The 20659-nt window shown below is 41.8% G+C and overlaps 2 protein-coding genes across 3 annotated transcripts; one reads left to right on the forward strand and one right to left on the reverse strand.

Annotated features, from left to right (window-relative positions):
• The first annotated feature begins 260 nt into the window (after positions 1-260).
• On the forward strand, positions 261-10525 carry LOC6577929 (disks large homolog 5). Of its 2 annotated transcripts, none has more exons than XM_015165904.3 (10): positions 261-565; positions 2735-2842; positions 2922-6959; positions 7017-7388; positions 8173-8427; positions 8492-8711; positions 8772-9010; positions 9073-9302; positions 9359-9575; positions 9639-10525. In XM_015165904.3, exons 2-10 carry the CDS (start codon positions 2788-2790, stop codon positions 9740-9742), a joined length of 5730 nt encoding a protein of 1909 aa, XP_015021390.1. In that variant the 5' UTR covers positions 261-565; positions 2735-2787; the 3' UTR covers positions 9743-10525. The 2 variants fall into 2 exon arrangements, with proteins under 2 accessions (XP_015021390.1, XP_002003860.2); XM_002003824.4 differs by having other exon boundaries at positions 261-503.
• LOC6577930 (protein spaetzle 4) lies at positions 10526-18855 on the reverse strand. The gene is made up of 3 exons (XM_032728444.2): positions 17803-18855; positions 11493-12802; positions 10526-11418 (listed from the first exon to the last, which is right to left on the reverse strand). The coding sequence occupies exons 1-3, from the start codon at positions 17851-17853 to the stop codon at positions 10941-10943; spliced, it is 1839 nt and encodes a 612-aa protein (XP_032584335.1). The 5' UTR covers positions 17854-18855; the 3' UTR covers positions 10526-10940.
• Positions 18856-20659: the final 1804 nt, after the last annotated feature.

Here is a 20659-nt window from a genome sequence, read left to right on the forward strand (position 1 = left end):
AAAAACAATATGCGATAGAAAATGTTCAAGCCAATAGCAAAAAGAATCAATTTACTATTTTTTTGAATCAGCACATAAACAGTAAAATTAATATTCAATTATAGTTGTTAGAACAAAATTAGTTTAATATGAGCACTAAGCATGGCATATTTTACGTCTACCTACCAACATTTCACGGAATACCCCAAACTTCATATGTGAGCTATGGTTTCGACGAATTGGTATTTTTCTGATAAATATATTCGTAGATGAATCGGATATCAGTATTTCGGTTTCGGGACATACGGTCGCACTGCAACTTTCGCAGTGAAACTTTTTTTTTATTTTTATTTAATATTTCTTTTCGTTGAAATAAAATTACTTTATTTAAAATACAATATTAATCTGATTAAGAAACGTGAATGTCGGAAGCTAAGTAAATAAAAATATCAATGAACAGAAAGTGATAAAAATCGAGCCAACAGGCCGCTTAATCGGCCACCAAGATCCGATCTCCACCTAAAGTAATGAAACGAACATAGAGTGAAAATAAAGAAGTGACGTTTGCACTGTCTAAAATCTGAAGGTTGTTTTTTACGTTGTTTGTTCGTTGTATTTGTGATTTCTAACTTATTTTTCAAGATAATTTTCATCAACATATGTTGTGGGTGTGAAGGTGCGTGTGTGTGGGCAATGCAAAAAATATTTTTTCTTTCGAAGTTTGACCTTTAGTCTATTTAATATCCTGATTCGCCTTTTTGTTGTAATTATTAAATATTGAAACATACGTAAAAGGTAAACTTGCCAGTTGCGCATTCGCATCCTCAACGTTAAGTCAAGCACAGGGGCTGAAATGGGGTGTAGTCGTTCGTTTTCATTCATTTGTTGCGTTTGCGTATGCGGCTGTGTATGTGTTTCGACATGCATGCATACATACATACATGTACATAAAAACGAATATTCATATATGCATTCATATACACACATATATATGTCCATATGTTTATTCCATAACGCTCACTCCAATTGGCAAATTTCCTGATGTGTATCTCTCTCTCCTCTCTCTTTCTCTAACTCTCACATTTTTCCTTTTTATACCCTGAACCCATTTTCAATGGGAAATCAGGGTATAATGGTTTTGTTGAAATGTATGTAACAGGGAGAAGGAGGCGTGGCAGACCCCACAAAGTATATATATTCTTGATCAGGGTGACGAGCTGAGTTGATTTGGCCCTGTCCGTCTGTCTGTCCGTCTGTCCGTCTGTCCGTATGTATGAACGCGTCGATTTCAGAAGATATAAGAGCTAGAGACTTCAAATTTTTTTTTAAATGTCCGTAATTACAGCGCGCATATCAAGTTTATCATTAAAAATCGATAACTCATCTCGATCTTTTTTTATCGATAAAAAACCTTATCGAAACCCAGTTATAAAATTATATCTTCTACACCTTTATTGCTAGAGACTCCAAATTTTAAATGTATGCTTATATGCAATTTATACAATTTCGGTTTTTGTTAAAATTTACTCCCCACCTCTAAATTCTCCCCCTCACCCTCACTTTTGTAAAAAGCGTATTTCAAATACTAGAGACTTGTGCTTTGGCAATTACATGCATATTCATGTTATAATCATAATCTAAAAGTTTCATGAAGATCGTACGTCCATAAAAAAAGTTATTAAGCAATTAAGTTCTCATAGTAAGCGCACACTGCAGCCCATGCGTGTTTATGCGTGGTTGCTTGTGTGTGTATGTGTTTGTGTATGTGTGTGTGTATGTGTGTGTGTGTATGCGTTTGTGTATGTATGCGTGTGTGTGTGTATGTGTGTCAGTATGCGTGTGTGTGTATGTATGCCTGTGTTTGCGTACGTGTGTGTGTGTGTGCGTGTTTCTTGTGTAAGCTGAAAGTCGCGAAAAAGTATTGAAATATCTATTGCTCCAAGGGTTCAGGGGATCTCGTAGTCGAGCAGTCTCGACTAGAGCTTTCTTACTTGTTTCTATTATACGGCAACTTTTTCTCTTCGATTGGGAATGCACGTAGTGCGTTTAATTTACACTTTCTGCTTGGCTGGCTTAATTAATTCTTTTAGTTAGTTACTGTCGCCGCTCTCCCACTTTTTGTGCTTACTTACGAGATACACCGCGCACTCAATTTGCGCAACAACAACAACAGCAGCAGCAACAACAGTTAGCGATATTAGAGTCATTAGCCTTTTAAAAGCTTAACTAGCTTTATAGCTAGTTTAAAGCTTCTGCTACTCCATTAAGTCTTCAGTTTGCATAGTCTTTGGCTTTTCGCTGTCCGTTGTAACCGGAAATTTCATTGTTTTATAATTATTATGAAATTATTGAATTAATAGAAAAATAAAATAAAATAAAATAACAGACAGGATAAACAGGATAAATTAACATAAATAAAATAAAATTCTGCTGCAAAAAAAAAAAAAAAAAAAAAAAATTATAAATAATAAATAAAAAAAAAAATAAATAAATAAAGAAAAAGCAAATTATTACATATTATATAATGAATAAAGTATAACTAATAGATAACTAAATAGACAGGATAAATGCGTATCATAATGAACAATAAATTATTGTTGCATCCATAAACCAAATTTAATTAACCAACAAATTTTAAAAACACTAGACACATAGTATAACTCTGTCTTAAACAGATAAATCTAGAGTCAAGAGCAATAAGACAATTGAAATTTTAAGTTGTATCTAATTTAATTAATTAAATATTTGCTTTCAGCTTAACTTCAAATCTAACTATTGCATATTGGAAAAAGATGAAATGATATTGTGATGGCGAAAATGGCATCTGGTGACCTCTCGTTGACCAGCACAAGCAGTCAAGAAGGTGAGCTTACATGATTATTTTTAATGAATTCAAGGATTATTTCAAATACATTTTCTCATTGGATTCACAATAATTCCAGAAGAAAGTTCGGAATATGCGGGCTATGATAATACGCTGCGGCCACCTTCCAATTCAAGCGGTAGCACAACGGCAGCCAATATGGCCAACAACAATGGGCCAACAAAGGTGGTCAACAACGTAGGCGGCGGTGGAGGAGTTGGTGGCAACGGAAAGAAATACGAACTACTGCAGTCGCAGTACGAGTCGGCGATGTGTGACCTAAACACGCTGCGGCATCAGCATTCAAACTCGGAGCGGCGTTGTGATGAGCTCGCCACACAGCTAAATCTCTATCAGGAGCACTACATGGCTGATCGCAACAAGTATACGGATATTGTGGCCGAGAGTGCCCGTTTGAAACACAAATTGATGCTGCTCGAGAATCAGAATCAAAACAATGGAAATCCATCAGCTTCGCAGCCGTCGACGCCCGGCAGCAATGCGTTTTACTACGGTAAAATGCAAACACCCTGCGATGGCAGCTGCAACAGCAGCGAGAAGCTGGCCGAACTGAAGAAGGAGCGCAATTTGATAGCTATGGAGAGAGAGAAGTACAAGAAATCCTACATTGAGCTGGAGAAGGAGCGCAATTTCTATCGTGAACGCGGCGAAGAGAATCAAACCTTAAAAGTTCTGCTGTCCAAGGAGACGAAGCATGTCGTTTCGCTGACAGAGGAACTCAATCAGCTCCTCTCTGAGAAGGACAATGTGTTGCAGGAGCATCAAAAGATGTCGGATGACCTGGCGCTGGCCAACAAAGAGATCGATCGTCTCAAGAAAGATGAGCTGGTATACAAGAGCGAATTGAAATCGTTGCAGTTGGCAAACGCCGAGCACAAGAAAAGAGATCTCCTGAAGTCGCGTGAAAGCAGCTGGTCGAAGGAGTTCAGCAATGACAGCAAGGAGGAGTTGGAAAAGCTGCGCAAGAGCCTGGACAAGGCTCAATCTGAAGTCGAGCGCGCACTGCAAGACGCCGAGGAGGCAAAACGCGTGCGAGACTGGGCCATCTCACAGCGAGAGAAGATCGTCCAAGAGCGTGACTCGGTGAAGACGCTCTGCGATAATCTGCGCAAGGAGCGGGACAAGGCGATATCCGATTTGCTAATGGCCATTCGCGACAGTGAGAAGATCAAGAAGCAAAAGGATGAGGCCCAGAAAAAAATCGATGCGCTCAAGGAGCAGCTGGAGAGCCAGACAATTTCGACACCAGCAACACCGTTCGACAGTGCATCACGTCGCAGCTTCCGCCTGAGCAGCTTTGAGAGCGGCGAAGATCTCCTGGAAATCGAACTGTGCAACTACCACGACTCGGATCTGGGCATAATCCTCGATGACAGCAACAAGCGTCAGCTGGTTTGCGGAGTCACCAATAGCTCGTCGGCGTTTGGCAAGCTGAAAATCAACGATGTTATCTGCAAGGTGAACAACCTGGAGTGCCAGGGACTGTCGAAGCGCATGGTCCTCGACGAGATTCGCGCCTGTGCGCCCCGCTGTCTGCTGCTCGTCTCCCGCACCCGGCACAGCAAGCGGCACTCATACGCGGTGCAGCTGAAGACCAACGGCCGTGATGCCATCGGACTGCAGCTGGATATGGGCGTGTTCATAGCCAAGATCGAACCCAATTCACTGGCCTTCTACGAGCCAGAGCTGGATGTGGGTGATCGCGTGCTGAGTATTAATAACAAGTCAATGGACTCGCTGCAGTCCATCGATGAGGTGATGCAGCTGCTCAACACCGACACCGTCAACATATTCGCCCTGAAGTATGTGCCGGAGCAGCAGTCGGACGCCCATTGCCGCATGACCAGCTCGTCGGCGCAGACAGACAGCTCCATCGACTCCATGCAGCAGTTGAATAGCAGCAGCGGAGTGGCTAGCGGTAGTGGCAGTGGCGGTGGCAGTGGCGCCGCCAAACATCCGTCCAAATTCGCAGACTTTCTACGCAAACTGAAGTTCAGTAAACCGGGCACGGCCGACGACAGCTTCGAGCAGGAGCACGACGTGGCCATTGCGGCGCTAGACTCGGTGCTGAGCGAGAACAGCTCGGAGAAGAGCAAAGAGAATCTCTTCAAGCGCCACAAGCGCGGCAAAAAGGGCGAAAAGGAGGCTAAAAGCATGGGCACCTGGCCCCGCACCAACATCTCGCACGACAATCCCACAGGCACCATTGTCCAGCGTGGGGGCGAGAAGAAGCGTGCGCTGATGTCGCTCTTCACCGCCGGGCCCATCAATGTGGACAAGGACGACGATGTCGTCGAGCAGACGGAGTCGAAGCCGCCAATGCAGCTGCAGGAGCTGCCTCCGCCGCCGCTGCCGCCGCAGTTGTCGAAGCCGCGCAATCTGAATGGCGGCGCGATCAAAACGCATCCCAATCGCAACTCAAATCCCGTTAGCAACGTGGCCTCCACACTCTTTCAGCCCGGCAATGTGGGCGTTACCTATCCGCGGCATTCACTATATGGGGGCGTAGTCCCCACTTCGTCCGAGGACAAGCAGTCGCCGATGCAGCGACCCGCACCGCTAATGGGTGCCAATGCCCGGGTGAAGCTGCACGGCCAAGAGCGCTCCATCCGCTCGCACAACCCACACCGGTTCTCGCTGAATATTCCGCCCAGCGGCGGGGATTTCTACCAGCCCAAAACGAGCGGCCAGCAGGCACAGCAGCAGGTCGTCCCGGCGGTGGCTGCCGGAGAGTTTCCGACCCGCAAGCAACAGATGTTCGACATGTTTCAGCAGCCGGCGCCACCACTGCCCCTGCCACTGCCCAAGGTGAACGCCACATTCATGCCAGTCCACCCGCCGCCTCGTGTCTCGGGCGGCAGCGGCTCGGCTGGGTCCAGTTCGGGCGGACCCGTGGACATCATCTCGCTCAAGTCACAAAACTCAATTGAGTCCATGCTGTCGGCTAAGAGTCCGCCGATCAGCGAGTGCAATGTCTACAGGAAGCGCAATGTGCCGCCTATGCCTCCGAAGCACGTGCCCAAGTATCCCAGCGATAGCGAGAGCATTGGCTCCGGCATTCTCGTCTCCGGCGGACACAACTATTTGCCGTCGCATCAGGCGCACATGGCGACGGTGGGTAATCGGCACACGCAACTCTTTCCCAGTTTTCAGCCCAGCAGTCATGGACAGCGCTACATGAGACGCTCTAGTCCCCTGACGCTGCCCTCGCCGCCGCCCTCAACGATGGCGTCGATACTGCAGGCGCCGCAGGCGGCACAGCTGGAGAACACGAGCAACAACAGCACCATTGGCATACCCACGGATCTGGACTTTGTGCCGGGTCAGCACACGCAGCAGCAGCAGCAGCAGCAACAGCATCCACTCCCACATCAGCACCTCCAGCACCCGCCGTACATTGACTACAGTCAGCCGCAGTCGCACTACCCGTACAGTCTCGCCGGCGTCGTCGGGTCGGGGAATGGTGTCATTTACGAGGGCGGAACCTTTCCGCGAAAGAAAGACAATCAGCGCCTGCGCATTCCGTCGAATCCCAGCGTGGCCAGCAACAGGCAGAACAGCAGCAGCCTGGTCAAGAACAGCTCCGGCTCCATTGACCATCACTACGCCACCAGCGGCAGCACAGGGGTGCCCGTCTCGCTGATGAACTCGTCGCTGCACACCAACTATGCAGGCAATGTGAGCAGCATCAATGGGGGCGTGGCCGGTGGAGGCGGCGGCGGAGGCAGCGGAAGGGGCTCGCCGATGCCGCAGGTACACGTGGAGGTGCTGAGCCACGGCGGGCCGAGTGGCAGTGGCAAACGGAACTCGAACGTTGCCTCGGATTTTTTATGCCCTGGAGACCTTAGAAGAGTCACGATCGACAAGCGCGATAAGTCGCTAGGTATTACCATACAGTGCAACAACAATGGTGGCGGTATTTTCGTGTCAACTGTTGCCGACAAGAGTACCGCAATGCGTGCCGGTCTCCAGGTGGGCGATCAACTCTTGGAAGTATGTGGCATCAATATGCGTGCGGCCACCAATGAAATAGCCGCCAATGTGCTGCGACAGTGCGGTGATTCCTTCACAATGCTGGTGCAGTACAATCCAGAGAGTGAGTAAACCGAAACACTTCTGTTGTCTAACTATCGCTAACTGAGTTGTCTTGCAGAGTTTCACTCAACTGAGTACGAAGGCATACACAATCTGGAACCAGAATCTCCTCTTAATCACTCGGGCTCGCCGACCCCCAGAAATTCACCGCGACCGCCGGCTCGCAGTGTGCAAACGACAATGCCGATGCAGCCGCTCTCTCTGCTTCCGTCCGCGGTCTCCGTTACACGTGCGCCGCTCTCCCATCAGTCCATCAAGGATCAGAGCTTCACTGACAGTCTGGAGAATCAATCGGATATTAGCAGTAGCCAAGATATGCCCTCATCGGCGGCCACAACAACCACGACAACTGCCTCGGCCACTTCGACCGTTTACGACGAGGACACCAAGATCAGTCTGCCATCAGCTGCGACATCAGTGTCTACAGAAGGTTTGTTATATTAAATATTAGTATACCAATTTGTATATATAGTACATTTCATTATTATAAAATGGAAAGTAAATGCTAAAGCTAGGTTAGTTACATTAAATATAATTGTTATATTAATTAGTATATATAGTACATGAATTAATTAGTTGATAAAATGTAAAGCAAATGTTAAGCTCTTAGTCTTAGTCTTATATCTGGAGTCGGGCGGTTTTCGCTACAAATCTTAAGCATACAATATCATTGGCTGTACATTATCATTGACTTGCATCAGATTTTATTGGTATAACTAAGATTCCTTTTAATGGAACTATACTCATTTGCTATAAGCATATTGTAACAGATACGAATCAAATAACTATATTGAAATGTATAATAATATTGTTTTAATAGTTACGCATGAGGTACTAACAAATAAGTTAGTTGAATTTACCATAAACCTTAATTATTATATGTTATCAAAAGATTGTTTAGTTAAACTAACACTCCTTGAATCGAACTATACTTCCTTATGTAGTTTTAATAGTTATGAATGAGAAAATATGTTAGCTATATAATATATCATACTGAATATACCATACTATTCAATATATCGTATAGTCAAGCTAATACTCCTTTGATTTCCATCATTTTATAATTATATATTATTTTCAAACGAATTAGAAACTAATATAAGACAAGCTTACATTCGAGTAATCGAACTATACTTAATTCTTAAAAATACATCTTTACTTTATATATTGCTATATCAATAATCAATTTTAATATTTGAATGTTTCGTCTTTAGGTCTGCGTTTTGTCACACTGCACATGGATAAGTCGAAGAATCTGGGCATTAAGCTTTTTGGCGGTAACAAGGTGGGAATCTATGTGCACGATGTGGCACCCGGCTCTCCATCGGATCACGCCGGCATACGTAAGGGTGACCTCATATTGGAGTACAACGGTGTCGATTTGAGCGGAGTCACCGCCGAGCAGGCTGCCAATGAGATCTCGAAGCTCACGGATACCGTTACCATGCTAGTGCAGAACAAATTGCAAAGTAAGTTGTATTTTTGGATAATCAAACATTGTAAATCTCATAAATCAATTCTTTTTATTTGAAGCACTCAAGCAAATCAAGGATAAACCAGGCGATTCGTTTTACATACGAGTGGGGTTTGATCGCGTTGGTGAACTGAATGAGGAGGACTTGCGTTTCATCAAGGACGAGGTGCTTTATGTGGATAATACGGTTTTCAATGGAACGTTTGGTCTATGGCGCGCATGGAAACTAGATGCAATGGGACACCGTAAGGAGTGCGGCGTCATTCCAAGCCAAATGAAGTAAGTCCTGCTTTAGACTGCTTGATGGTCCATTATTAAGTGATTTCGTTTCTCTTGAAGGGTGGAGGAGGAGTTGCGTTCGGGCGAGGTTGTTGATTGTGATACAGGAACTGCGCGACGCGGCAGCACATCAGCACGTCGATCTTTTTTTCGGCGCAAGAAAAACCAGCGAAGCTCCTCGCGCGACTCAACGGAGATAGCAAGCTTTAGCAACACTCAGCTGAGTTTTTTTCCCGACTCGGGCATTCTGAATGACGATGGCGGCGTCCTAAGCTATCAGCGGGTTGAGCTTCTAGACTGTGAGTCCACGTTTGTTGTTAAGGATTCCTTTTATAGCTAATTTCATGTCACTTTAATACAGCACCAATACGTCGCCCAGTGCTGATCATTGGACCACTGTCTGAGTGCTTGATAGATCGCTTGAAGATAGACTTTTCCAATTTGTTCAAGCTGTGCGAGGTAACGACCATGGACTGTTCACAGGAAGCGATGGAGGAGGGCCTCAAAGAGAATATATTCGTGGATTATCGTCGACGTGGCAATAAGTTCGAGTGCACCACCGTGGAAGCTATCAGTAATGCGTGCAAAATTGTAAGAATCTAGTGAAAGGAAATTAAGAACATATAGATAACACATCTCTTATACAGGACCGGCGTCATTGCATTCTGGATGTGTCGATCTCAGCGGTGGAGCGTCTGCAACGATTGCAAATTTATCCGATTGTTTTGTTGCTACGCTTCAAGTCGGCCAAACAAATTCGCGATATCCGAGACTTTGGCACCGACAAAATATCAGCCAAGGCAGCTAAGGAGATGTACGAACGGGCATTGAAACTGGAGTTTGACTACAAACAGTATATATCCGGTGAGTAATGCTTTGGAAGCTTAACTTAGCTCGAATTATAATTATATTTTCTCCCTTATTTAGCCGTAATTCCTGGAGTCAGCATTAAGCACATGTGCACACAGATCAAGGATGCTGTTGATAAGGAGCAAGACAAACTTCTCTGGGTCCCTGTAACAAATGGCTAGCACAACTAATCGAGTTGTGAGGTTTACGTAGAGTTAAGGATTTGCAGATATATATATACATATATTATAATAGTATTGGAGTGCGTATTAATATTATACAAAGTTTTTGTATTCGTTTCGCTTAACATAGAGTATTCAATGTCGTCTATGCTAAACACATATTTTGCCCACATATTTCGTTTGCAAAAGGGCGCCGTATTCTGTATTCTGTATGTTTTTTCCATGTCTGATCTAGTTTACGTAATTCTTAAATACTTGTGAAATAATTGTTGTTCGTCTGGACGAGAGTTTTCAAAATTCTCTCTGTAGGGTTTCAAATCAAATTTTGTGCAAACCTTACTCAATTCTATTGTTTATATTATATATATTTAATTGTGTGGCAATCGAAAAATTGGCTTTATAATACTGCAACCATATTGCCTTACTTAATTCAAATAGTTTTCAAACAACTTTGGGCCTCTGAAGAAAGAGAAAAGAAAAGAAATCAAAATTGTAAAATTAGGTATAATTATTCAGATTCAAATTCTTTATTCGATGAACATTGATAAAACGCTATTACTATTATTAAATCACTTAAAATGTAATTGTAAAACTGATACAGAAAATGCCTTTAGCGAAAATTAATGCTACATAATTCAAATATACCTAAATCAAAAAGTATATTATGTAAACGTATTAAATACATTATAAACGATTTTATCCATAATATACTTACATATCTGCGTAAGAATGTTATTACGCGTATATCTATTTTTGCAATAAATATTTTTTCAAAATTGTCTATTTCGTTGCGCTTTATTTACAGTGTAAAATATATGTATATTATGGCCGCACTTACTCATAAAATGCAATACTATTAAACGTTGCTCTGCGCTGTCGTTTAATAGATATTTCTAGGTACACTTGCTCGGTCAATGTTCGCTGGGAAAGACATTATGTTGGTCTATATATACAATAACATAATGACTTGCTTAGGCTACAAAAGAAGATCTAAGATATTTTAGAAACTTAAATCATAAGTAGATTTAGTATAAGTTAGTTACAGTTGGTTACGGAAATAAGTCATATTATCTTCCAGCTAAATCTGGGGTTGCTACACTACTGTACATTTAGAGGGACTAGGTTGAAACGCAATATACTCAGTCGAAGACATTTTTCATTGTTCATTATATTTAGGGACTCAACTATCGTATCGTAACTAGCCCTCAAAGAAATCGTATTCGTCGCGTGGCCGATACCACTGATCGGTCGCATGCTCATAGATAGCTCGCTGGACCTCGGTTTCGGCGGCATCAATTGGATCGAGATGGGGCTGAGGATGCGACTGGGACTGGGTGGCATCAAAGCTGCTGTCGGAGCGAGGACTGCGCGACGTTGCACGGAACTCCATTGGGATATTGTAGCACTTGCATATGCAGCTGGAGGGGAAGCGGAACCAGTCGGAGAAGATGCCGCGGCACTCGTTGTGCGGGTCGTAGGCCAGCAGGCGGTGCAGCCGGTACTGCTGCTCGCAGCGACAGCCGTCACGACAGAACATCTGCTTGAACTCCTGGGTGCACTTCTCCCAGTGTACGTACTGCTCGAAGGGGTACAGATTGAGCAGCGCCAGGACCTCGCCACGCGTGTTGTTCGCCCAGAACGGAGCAACCACCTCGTCCTTGACAGGACAGGCATTGCTGTAGAATGGAGAGGAACATTAATGAAGTCCATTTAGCTATACTGATCGATAGCAATAAGCGATTGCACTTACACTCCACGCATATTGCTTGTGACAGCCATCGGTTCCTGCTTCATGGCATCCTGGAACAGCTGCCCTCCCTCGCGCAGCAGCCCAGCTTTCGTAGCGCTGGCAGGTGTCGACGTTGTACTGCTGCCCGGCCCGCCCGGCGCGCCCGGCTTGCGCTGCTTGTCCGCAATCAGCGATGTGAATGTGGGCGAGAAGAGCGATGCAAAGCTGGCAGGTGTCGTTGCTCCTAATATCGTTTTAGTCACATTTCTGCGTGGGACTAAGCTGCTGCCGCTAATGTTGTTGTTGTTGCTGCTGAGTGTTGCAGTTGTTGCTGCTATGGAAGAAGTTGCTGTTGCTGCTGTTGTCTTAGTTTGTGCCGTGGAGCTGCTAGCAGATGCTGCTCCATCTATAGCTGGACTTGTCGTGGTTGCATTCTCATTCACCTTTTGCTTGTGACTGGACAACGGTGTGGCAGTTGCTTTTGAGGCTGGGGCAGGTGTCCCAGGCAGAGGGTTGCTCGTGAAATTGCGTGGGCCCTGCACCACTTCCGGCTGTGGATTGTCGATATTGTTCATGTTGTTGTTTGGAAGCTCATCTGCGCTTGTTTGCTTAGACCGCACTGTCGTCGTCGTTGTTTTTGTTGTTGTTGCTAATGTTGTTGTTGTGGTTGTTGCAGTTACTCCAGTGGCATTGGCCACCTCGTAAACACTGTTCGACTCGACGCTGGGCTGCTCCTCGCCCAGATGCACAATTGCAGCCACTGTCGGCTCTGTCGACGCAAAACTCGTCGTGATTGGAGTCGTTGGGGTCGCTGGAGTTGTCGGTGTCGTCGTGGTCGTTGGACTCGTCGTGGACACTGGCCGGAAATGTGGCTCCATCAGCACATCGTTGCCTTTGTAGTTGCTGAACTCATCCCGATCCGCATCCCTGCCATGCAGCATATACTTGGCGCCGCGCGGCATCTTGGAGTAGCGCTGTGCTGCCTCCTCCATGCTGTCCACGTCGACGACCTCATTATTCTGGATCTCATCGCGCAGTATGGATATGTGACGCACATCCCCATACATGCGTTTCATCAGGCCCTGATTCTCGTGCACGAACCGGCGCACGGCGTGCCACGGATAAATCGAGCCCGGCAGATGACAGAACGGTTGCTTGGCCAGGTCGCACGGTATCGCCGCCAGCATCTGGGCACGCCCACGCCGCGACACCTTACTGTTCGGGCTGCACGAGTTGGCCGAGTCAAATCCAAAGCTGTTGCTGCCCTGCGAGCAGCTCACAATGCCCGTGAGCAACAGCAGCAGCAGCAGCAGCAGCAGCCGCGAATCGCACTGAAAGTGACGGAGAAATTAAAGAATGCAATTAATATTTTTGTTAAATCGTTAAATATTTAAAATCAACTAAGTTTCTTTGTCTTGCCAATATTATAATATATATTAAACTTAATTTTCAATGGGTGCACAGTGATTTAATCGGTGATCTCTAGGATCCTTACCCTAGAATTGTGGATGATATAAGCTGATATTGAAATATATACATATTTCATTTTATTTACTTCGCTCTCTAAGAAATTACAATGTGTTAATTTGGTTATTCATCTCTATCTATGCTTACATGATAGGATTACATAGATTTGAAGAATCAAGTCTTTAGCTGTGAGAAACAAACATGTATAATATATATAATAATTCATCAGAATGGTCTTTTTTTCTTATAGAGTGAGAGACCCTTGGTTTTCTGTAATGATCTTGAAAATACATGTTTTTTTTATACCCATTGAAAATGAGAAATCAGGGTATAATGGTTTTGTGAAAAAGTATGTAACGGGCAGAAGGAGGCGTGGCAGACCCCACAAAGTATATATATTCTTGATGAGCGCGACGAGCTGAGTCGATATAGCCCTGTCCGTCTGTCCGTCCGTCTGTCCGTATGAGTGCGTCGATCTCAGAAGTTACAAGAGCTAGAGAGCTGAAATTTGGCATGCATACTCGTGTGTACCATGCACAGTACGAGTTTGCTTTAGGTTTTCGATAAATCATCCGATAACTTTTTTATCGAGAATAATCGAAAAATTGATTTTGTTTTTTCAGCCTCATTAGAATACTATTAGATCTGGAGACTTCAAATTTGCGTTGTATATAAAGTTAATGGATACAAAGATTTTGTAATTTACAGATTTTGGATACCACGCCCCCTTCGCCCCCAATTTGTAAAAAACGCATTTCAAATACTAGGGATGTACATACATTTGTGCATTATGATTACGCTCTAAAAGTTTCATTAAGATTGTACGCCTAGAAATTAAATTATTCAACAAATAAATTCGTATAATATTGCCCACATTGCAGGGCAGCCTAAGCGCAGTCGCTGCTACTGCGCCGTCAGCGGAGCGCGTTGTTATAAGTGCGTATGGATGCATGTGTATGTATGTGTGAATAGAAGAAGTGCAGAATGATTAGAATATCAGCTTGAAGGGTTCAGGGTATCTCCTAGTCGAGCAGTCTCGACTAGAGCCTTCTTATGTACTTGTTTATTACTCAAAATAAACCAAGGGGTTCGCACGCTGGAGAAATACCCATATGAAATATAAATTCCCAAATATAGTAAAAAACGCTGCACCACATCTGCAACGGCTTGGAGATATTATATTCTGTAACTTATCAGACTAATGTGCACATTAATATATATTTCAGGTATCTGACAATAGCGAGGAAATTACAGACGAGTCGACGAACATCAAATTAAAATATAATAAATCAAAAATACTGTGAACATGACTAATATATTCTGACTCAAATTTGAAGAAACTTTAGTTGTTAATAATCCATTATTTTTCTTGTTCAAGACCCAATCGAGCAATGCACTTAGCTGGCTCTCACTCTGGCAAACAATTCACGGCTAACACGACGAAAAACTTAAAAGCGGAACGGACCAAACAAGCTTTTTGCCCCCCTCTCTCTCTCTCTCTCTCTCTCTTGCACTCTATCTCTGTCTTGGTTTATGTCTTTAGCTCAGTCTCATCAAATTTTACTTTCACGCAGTGCCAACTGCAGCAGACATGAAACGATGATCGATGTGCATCTGCATTTGCATATGCGGGCAGCCTGCAATGAATGGTCGGAGCATAGAGAATGCCAGCAATTACCTTGATTTACAGATGCTGGACAGTGGATACAGAAAGAGAGAGGAATACCGAGAGAGAGTGAAGGAGATGCAAAAGAGAGCGCAGTTAAACGTCAAGTAAAAGTAAAAAATCATCAACGTCCACAGTGGACCAATTATTGATCCCTTTCAACTTTCCCTTTCCCTTTCAGGAGCACTTGCTGAACTACATTCAACATTTTTAATCCACAATTGCTCAGGTGCTGAGCTCCGTTTTAGGTCTCTCTAGAAACTGGTTTGTCGCCTGGCCTCGCGTATTTGTAATCCATTTAGTTATAGTTCAACTCGCATGAATCACCTCTATTGCGTTTGTCGAATAGAAAGTGTTATATGCCTTACCCGAAATTTTAACACGTAAATTTGTCTGTGCAACGCTTTTATCGACTGGTTAGGTAATTCTGTCCCAATATGGACTTACTCAATCGCAGTCGACGCTTACAACTAAATTTATTTAATCAATTATGAGAATTTCGACGACCTTTAAAAGAAATTTGGAATGTAAGAAACAGCTTTAAAAAAAATAAAAAAATAAATAATTATTAACTTGTAGATGTAAAGAAGTTTGTAAAATAATAATAAAATAATTACAAAAACTTAAAAGTGAATAAGGAAAGTAAGGAATATATACTTATACTTAAAAATAAATAAAGAAAAAGTATAAAGTATAAGTATAAGTAATACTTTAAAAACTATTGAGAATCACAAAAAAAAAAAAAAAAAAAAAAAAAAACATAAAAGTTGAATCTTCAAACTATAAATAAATATAAAACAAAACCCATAAAAAATACATTTTTTAATCATAATAAAAAATAAAAAACAAACAAAGAAGAATAGACACTAAAAAATATAGATATAAAATAAAATTAAAACAAAAATGTGTAAACAAAATATTTGCAGAAATAATAATGAATATTTCGATAAATATAAAAAAAATATAAATGAATAAAAGCATTTATTAGTTATAAACATTTAAATGATTCTAAAATAAATACAAGATTTACAAGGGATACAAAATTCAAAGGCAAAGGCAAAAAAGTATAAAAAATATTTAACAAAAAATAACGATAAGTATTTGTAATAAATATATGCAATTAATATAAAAAAAAATAATAAATAAAAAATTTACCAATTAACAACAAAATTAATTTACAATTTCAATTACGCGAAAATTATTAAGCCAAATGATATATTAAATTTGAATTTAATGAGCTATAATATCACTTGTTAAATTTGTTGAAGTCATAACAAAAGACTTAAGTAACAAACTTGGTTTGAAATTAATTTTAAGTAAAGCAACGAATTGGGTCAAAGCCTCTAAACTGAAATGGAAAGCAAAAGCAAAAATTGCTTTCGCTAGAGCTTTATGTTTATATCAATAAATCTAAGTGATTAAAATTACTTCTCTGACAAGAAAAGAAAGAAAAAAAAAACATTGTCATATTTCCAAGTAAGTGGAGAAAAAGTCATGTGAAAATTGGAGCAACAGTCAGGTGGACGGTCAGCTGGACAGCTGGGCAGCTGTCAGCGCAGTCTAACAAATCAATATGTCCAATTGGCCATTAAGTCAAGTCGCATTGAGGAAGACATTTGTCACTCCATGACTCGATTGCAGCTACTTTAATGTGTCAGTGCGATTAGGATTGCGACTTTCTAAGAAGACGCTGCCAAAGGCAGCCTCCATCAGCGCGCTGGCCGCCTGATAGATGGCTAGTTGGATGGAGAGTCCAGCTGGAGCTGGAGCACTGGAGAAGCTGAGAGACATTTGCCGTGTATGTCTTCATTTCCCCCAAGTTGCCAAGTTGCCAAGTTGCCGAGTTGCCGAGTTGCTGTGGCCAACAGACAAACATACAGGCATACATAGATCGCTGTGGCATATACTGCGGCTAAGAATGAATTATTTATCAATTCAGAATGCCAACTGCAAATGAAGTTGATGTTACATTTAACCAAATTTGGTTTCGGTTATTGCCGTTTCTGTGCTTACTAATTGCCATCTGCCAGAGATCAGGCGAGTGCAGCATCTGGTGAAACTCGGGGCTAACCAAAATGTAAGGCCACTTCGAGCCTTTTCCAATTTCCAAATGCTAATTAAATATGCTACGCCAATTCGAACATTTTATGTAGCAGATAAAACTATTGCTAAATCGAAATGTCATAAATTTCACTTAACTACCTTACCGGAAAAGCAGGCCATTATCAAAACAGTTCGTATTCAAATTTGGCAATAGTATATTTCATTTGTTTTCTTCTTGCTCTTTGCGGCGCGCTCAAAATTCAAATGACGTACAAACAAAAAATCGAATATATATATGTAGGTATAATACAAACAAAATGTATACCGCCTAACTAAGAAATCGCTCCAAACCGTCAACGCTCGAAGAAAGTGAAATTTTTTGTGTTTTGTTTTATTATTTTCATGTCTCCCAACCGGTAACGAATCAACAAAAGCAGCAGCGGAACTTTTTTTCCATGGTTTGTAATACTGTTTTATACCCTGAACCCATTGAAAATTTATAAAGGGTATATTGTTTTACTTATGAGAAATGTATCAACATTTAACATGAGGGAATACAATAAATATCTAAAATCTTAATCAGAATCAAAAGCTCTGCCAATCTATCGATCTGGCTGAACTTTAATACTTGAGACTATGAAAAAACATAGACTTCATATATTTTTGCATACCCTTCGCAGTAGAATGAATAGATTTTTTTTCACATTTCTAACCATTTCCTATCAATAACCATTGGAACTCATAACTGATCGAATAAGTATAGGGTTATATAACCAGAAGAGAAATGTGGTATTACTATATATTTAAACAGACTATAAATATTTTTAATTTTTAATATAATTTAGTAATCCATTTCTATCCAAATTGGAAAGATTTCCCATTTTTAATAAGGAATTTAGATTGATTAATCTCGAACACCCGAATCTCAATTTATTCAATAATTAATTACAAATTTGGAAAGAACAAGAGCAACTCCTTTAAGTACACATTCATGTAGATATCAAATATATATCAATTACAAGATATAATATATAAATTTAACTAAATTTTAAGTTTTCAGCTGATATTAATATTAATTCACAGACTTCCTACAATATGAGCTGGAAGCTCAACATCAACGTCGATATTTCTGGTTACACGTTTATTGATATTTACCTTTATTAGTTTTGAAATTTGCAATCCCTTATCCATTTTCGTAAAATCCATTATTTACTTTCACTCTGTTTCACACACACACTGACACACACAGAATTGCGGCTTGTAGAAATTGCTGTAAAGGATTTTCACAATGATTCTACACTTGCCTTGGTTTTTTGGGGCCTGGGCCCAATAGGTTCGCACTTTGGTTTTATCGCCAGTGTGAAGAGTCACAGGATATTGAGACACGTACTCGTATATAGCTTTCGATTTGGCTTGTGGCTTGTGTGAACATTATTGACACTCGTAATATTCATAATAATTTAAATAGCTATTTTCAGTGCACACTCGTATTCAATTTTGCTTTGATTCAGCTTTCAGCGACTTTTTTAGCAATCTGTCCCGCTGGATTAACAGGCGCGCATAAACCACAAGAGCGCTGTCAGAGCTGAAGCTTGAAACCAAATCACGTTTACACGCTTCGCACTCACGTTTGCAACTGCGTCAAGAGCTAAGGCGAAAAAGCCATCGCAAAGCGGAGTCGGCAAATGACGACGGCGGCAGCGGCAGCGACGGCGACGGCGACGGTGACAGCGGCAGTGCCGACCCCGCCAACCCGTAAAATCGGAACCCGACTCACGACAGAGCCAGAAAGACGGCTAAACCGCGACGCAAGCGAAAACGCTTTCTATACCCTTCGTATATCAGCAACAAATGGGTATGATAAGCCCGAAACGAAGAGTTTAAATTATTAGCAACTATTGTTATTTACTCAAAATTGATTTAAACATTAATCAAGAGCACAATGGCCGTTATACAAGTTATGTTTTTCACTTTGTAGAGCCTCAGGGTGCATTTAACTATTCCAGGGTGTCACTCAGCTGGTCCCATTGATCACCATTGTTGTTATTTTTACAGCTTTTTATGGTTGTTTTTTGCGATTGCAGGAAAACTTTTTCTTATTTATTATTCGAAACGTTAGCGTCGGGCGGGCGCAGCAAAACACAACAAACGTTGAAAAACAAGCGAGCGCAGCACCAGCAACGACAGCAGCAGCGCAAAAATGAAAAGAAAAACAACAAAATAACAACAACAAACCACAGGCACACAAAGAGCCACACGCAATGACAAAGCTACAACACGACGAGAGAGCAAAGCGCAAACCCCGAAGATAAACAGATGGTCGACTCCGAAACGAAACGAAGGCACGACCGACCGACCGACCGACCGACCGACCGACCAAGCGATTGCTACTGCGCCTCACGCCGGCTTTGCTGTTATTGTTGCTGTTCTTTTCAAGTGTTGGTGGTACTCGTGCTGGTGTGCTGGCGCTGGAGCTGGTGCCGAGTTTTGCCGAGCAGCGAAGACGATGACGCCGCTTAGTAGGTCAGTAGTGGCCTTTAACTTTGTTGTTGCTGGAGCTGGTGGTGCTGGTGCTGCTGCCGCTTGTTTCTGCTTCTGTTGTTTTAGTTGCTGTTGATATTGTTATTGCTATATCTTGTTGCATTGCGTGTTTGTCACTAATCAAACACAAAGCTTGCCGGTCTAACAGCTGCTAAAAACTATTAATGCTCTTTGTTGTGTTAAGATATTCACATGCTCTGCAGTGAAAATAATTTTATTCAAGCAAGTTGCGTGCAGATCTAATGTGCACGCCGGCGAGAGCTATCTTCGATTATCGTGTCTCAGTAAAACGTAAATTAATGTGATACACACTAAGATATAATCTATTATATATGATATTCTATATATATGATATTTTAATATTGATTTACATTAGCTAACATTGCGATGAGGGATCACGAAATTCGCATTAAGAGAGAGATAGAGTGAGACAGAGAGGGAAAAAGAAAGAGAGTAAATTAGAGTAAAAGTTCGGCTAGAAATTATATTTGTTAATCTTAAAACTGATTGAAACAGCGATAAAGAAAGAGAGAGGATAGGAGAGAGCGAGAGTGACAGATTGGCAATTAGATTAACAGGAAAAAGCACAACTTTGGCTAATCTTAATTAAGATAGCAACAAAATCACAGGAATGATTAAAATTATTTAACTATCGTTTATTGACTTATCTTATCGTTACATATATATCATTAGCTTTTGTTATTAATAGATTCCCATAAGCGAACATAAAGGGTAACTCACCGTCGAGTTTAATAATTATGTTTCTCTTCACACAATGATTTCACATTTACTTCACTCACGCACACACACACTCAGGCGCGCACCTTCAGCGTGTATATGCGAATGTGTGTATTTGTGTGTACCCACACTTCATTATATTTGGAGTAAAGTGAAAGTGTAGAAATAAAGACACGGCTAAGCCACCTTTCAAAAGCATAATCAACCAAATATAAAAAAGTATTTTTTTCTTTAGTGTTGCAACGAGATAAGAAATAGAATATTCGGCGCAAAGTATTGAAAGTCCTATTTAATAGTGCCTACATTAGACCTTATCCGTTTTATCGTGTTTCGGCAACTTAAGCGCTGGAGTGGTTATAATTTACGATTACAGCAACATTAACGTCTCCTTTACTACATACATACATATGTACGTGGCGACGCACGACGCCAAAATGTCTGAGGTAAAGCTAATACTGATTCTGGTTCTGACGAGATGAAAGTGCGCGACTGACTGGTTGGTTTGCTTCCCATGCAACTACAACTCAGTTCATTAGCGTCATCGTTGCGACGTTGTACTTACGAGATGCAGTGAGACGCAGTAGACGGCATAGACGGCGTGGACGGCGTAGACGGTGTAGACTGTCTAACATACAGATTATGTTTTAAAATTTCAGCAAATAGACAAATAAATGTTCTACTTTCACCAATGCATCAATGGTGCAGCAGACGCACGATAAACTTTAAAGAGAAA

The sequence above is a fragment of the Drosophila mojavensis genome, unplaced genomic scaffold, assembly GCF_018153725.1.
Source record: "Drosophila mojavensis isolate 15081-1352.22 unplaced genomic scaffold, ASM1815372v1 contig_49, whole genome shotgun sequence".
NCBI lineage: Eukaryota > Metazoa > Arthropoda > Insecta > Diptera > Drosophilidae > Drosophila > Drosophila mojavensis.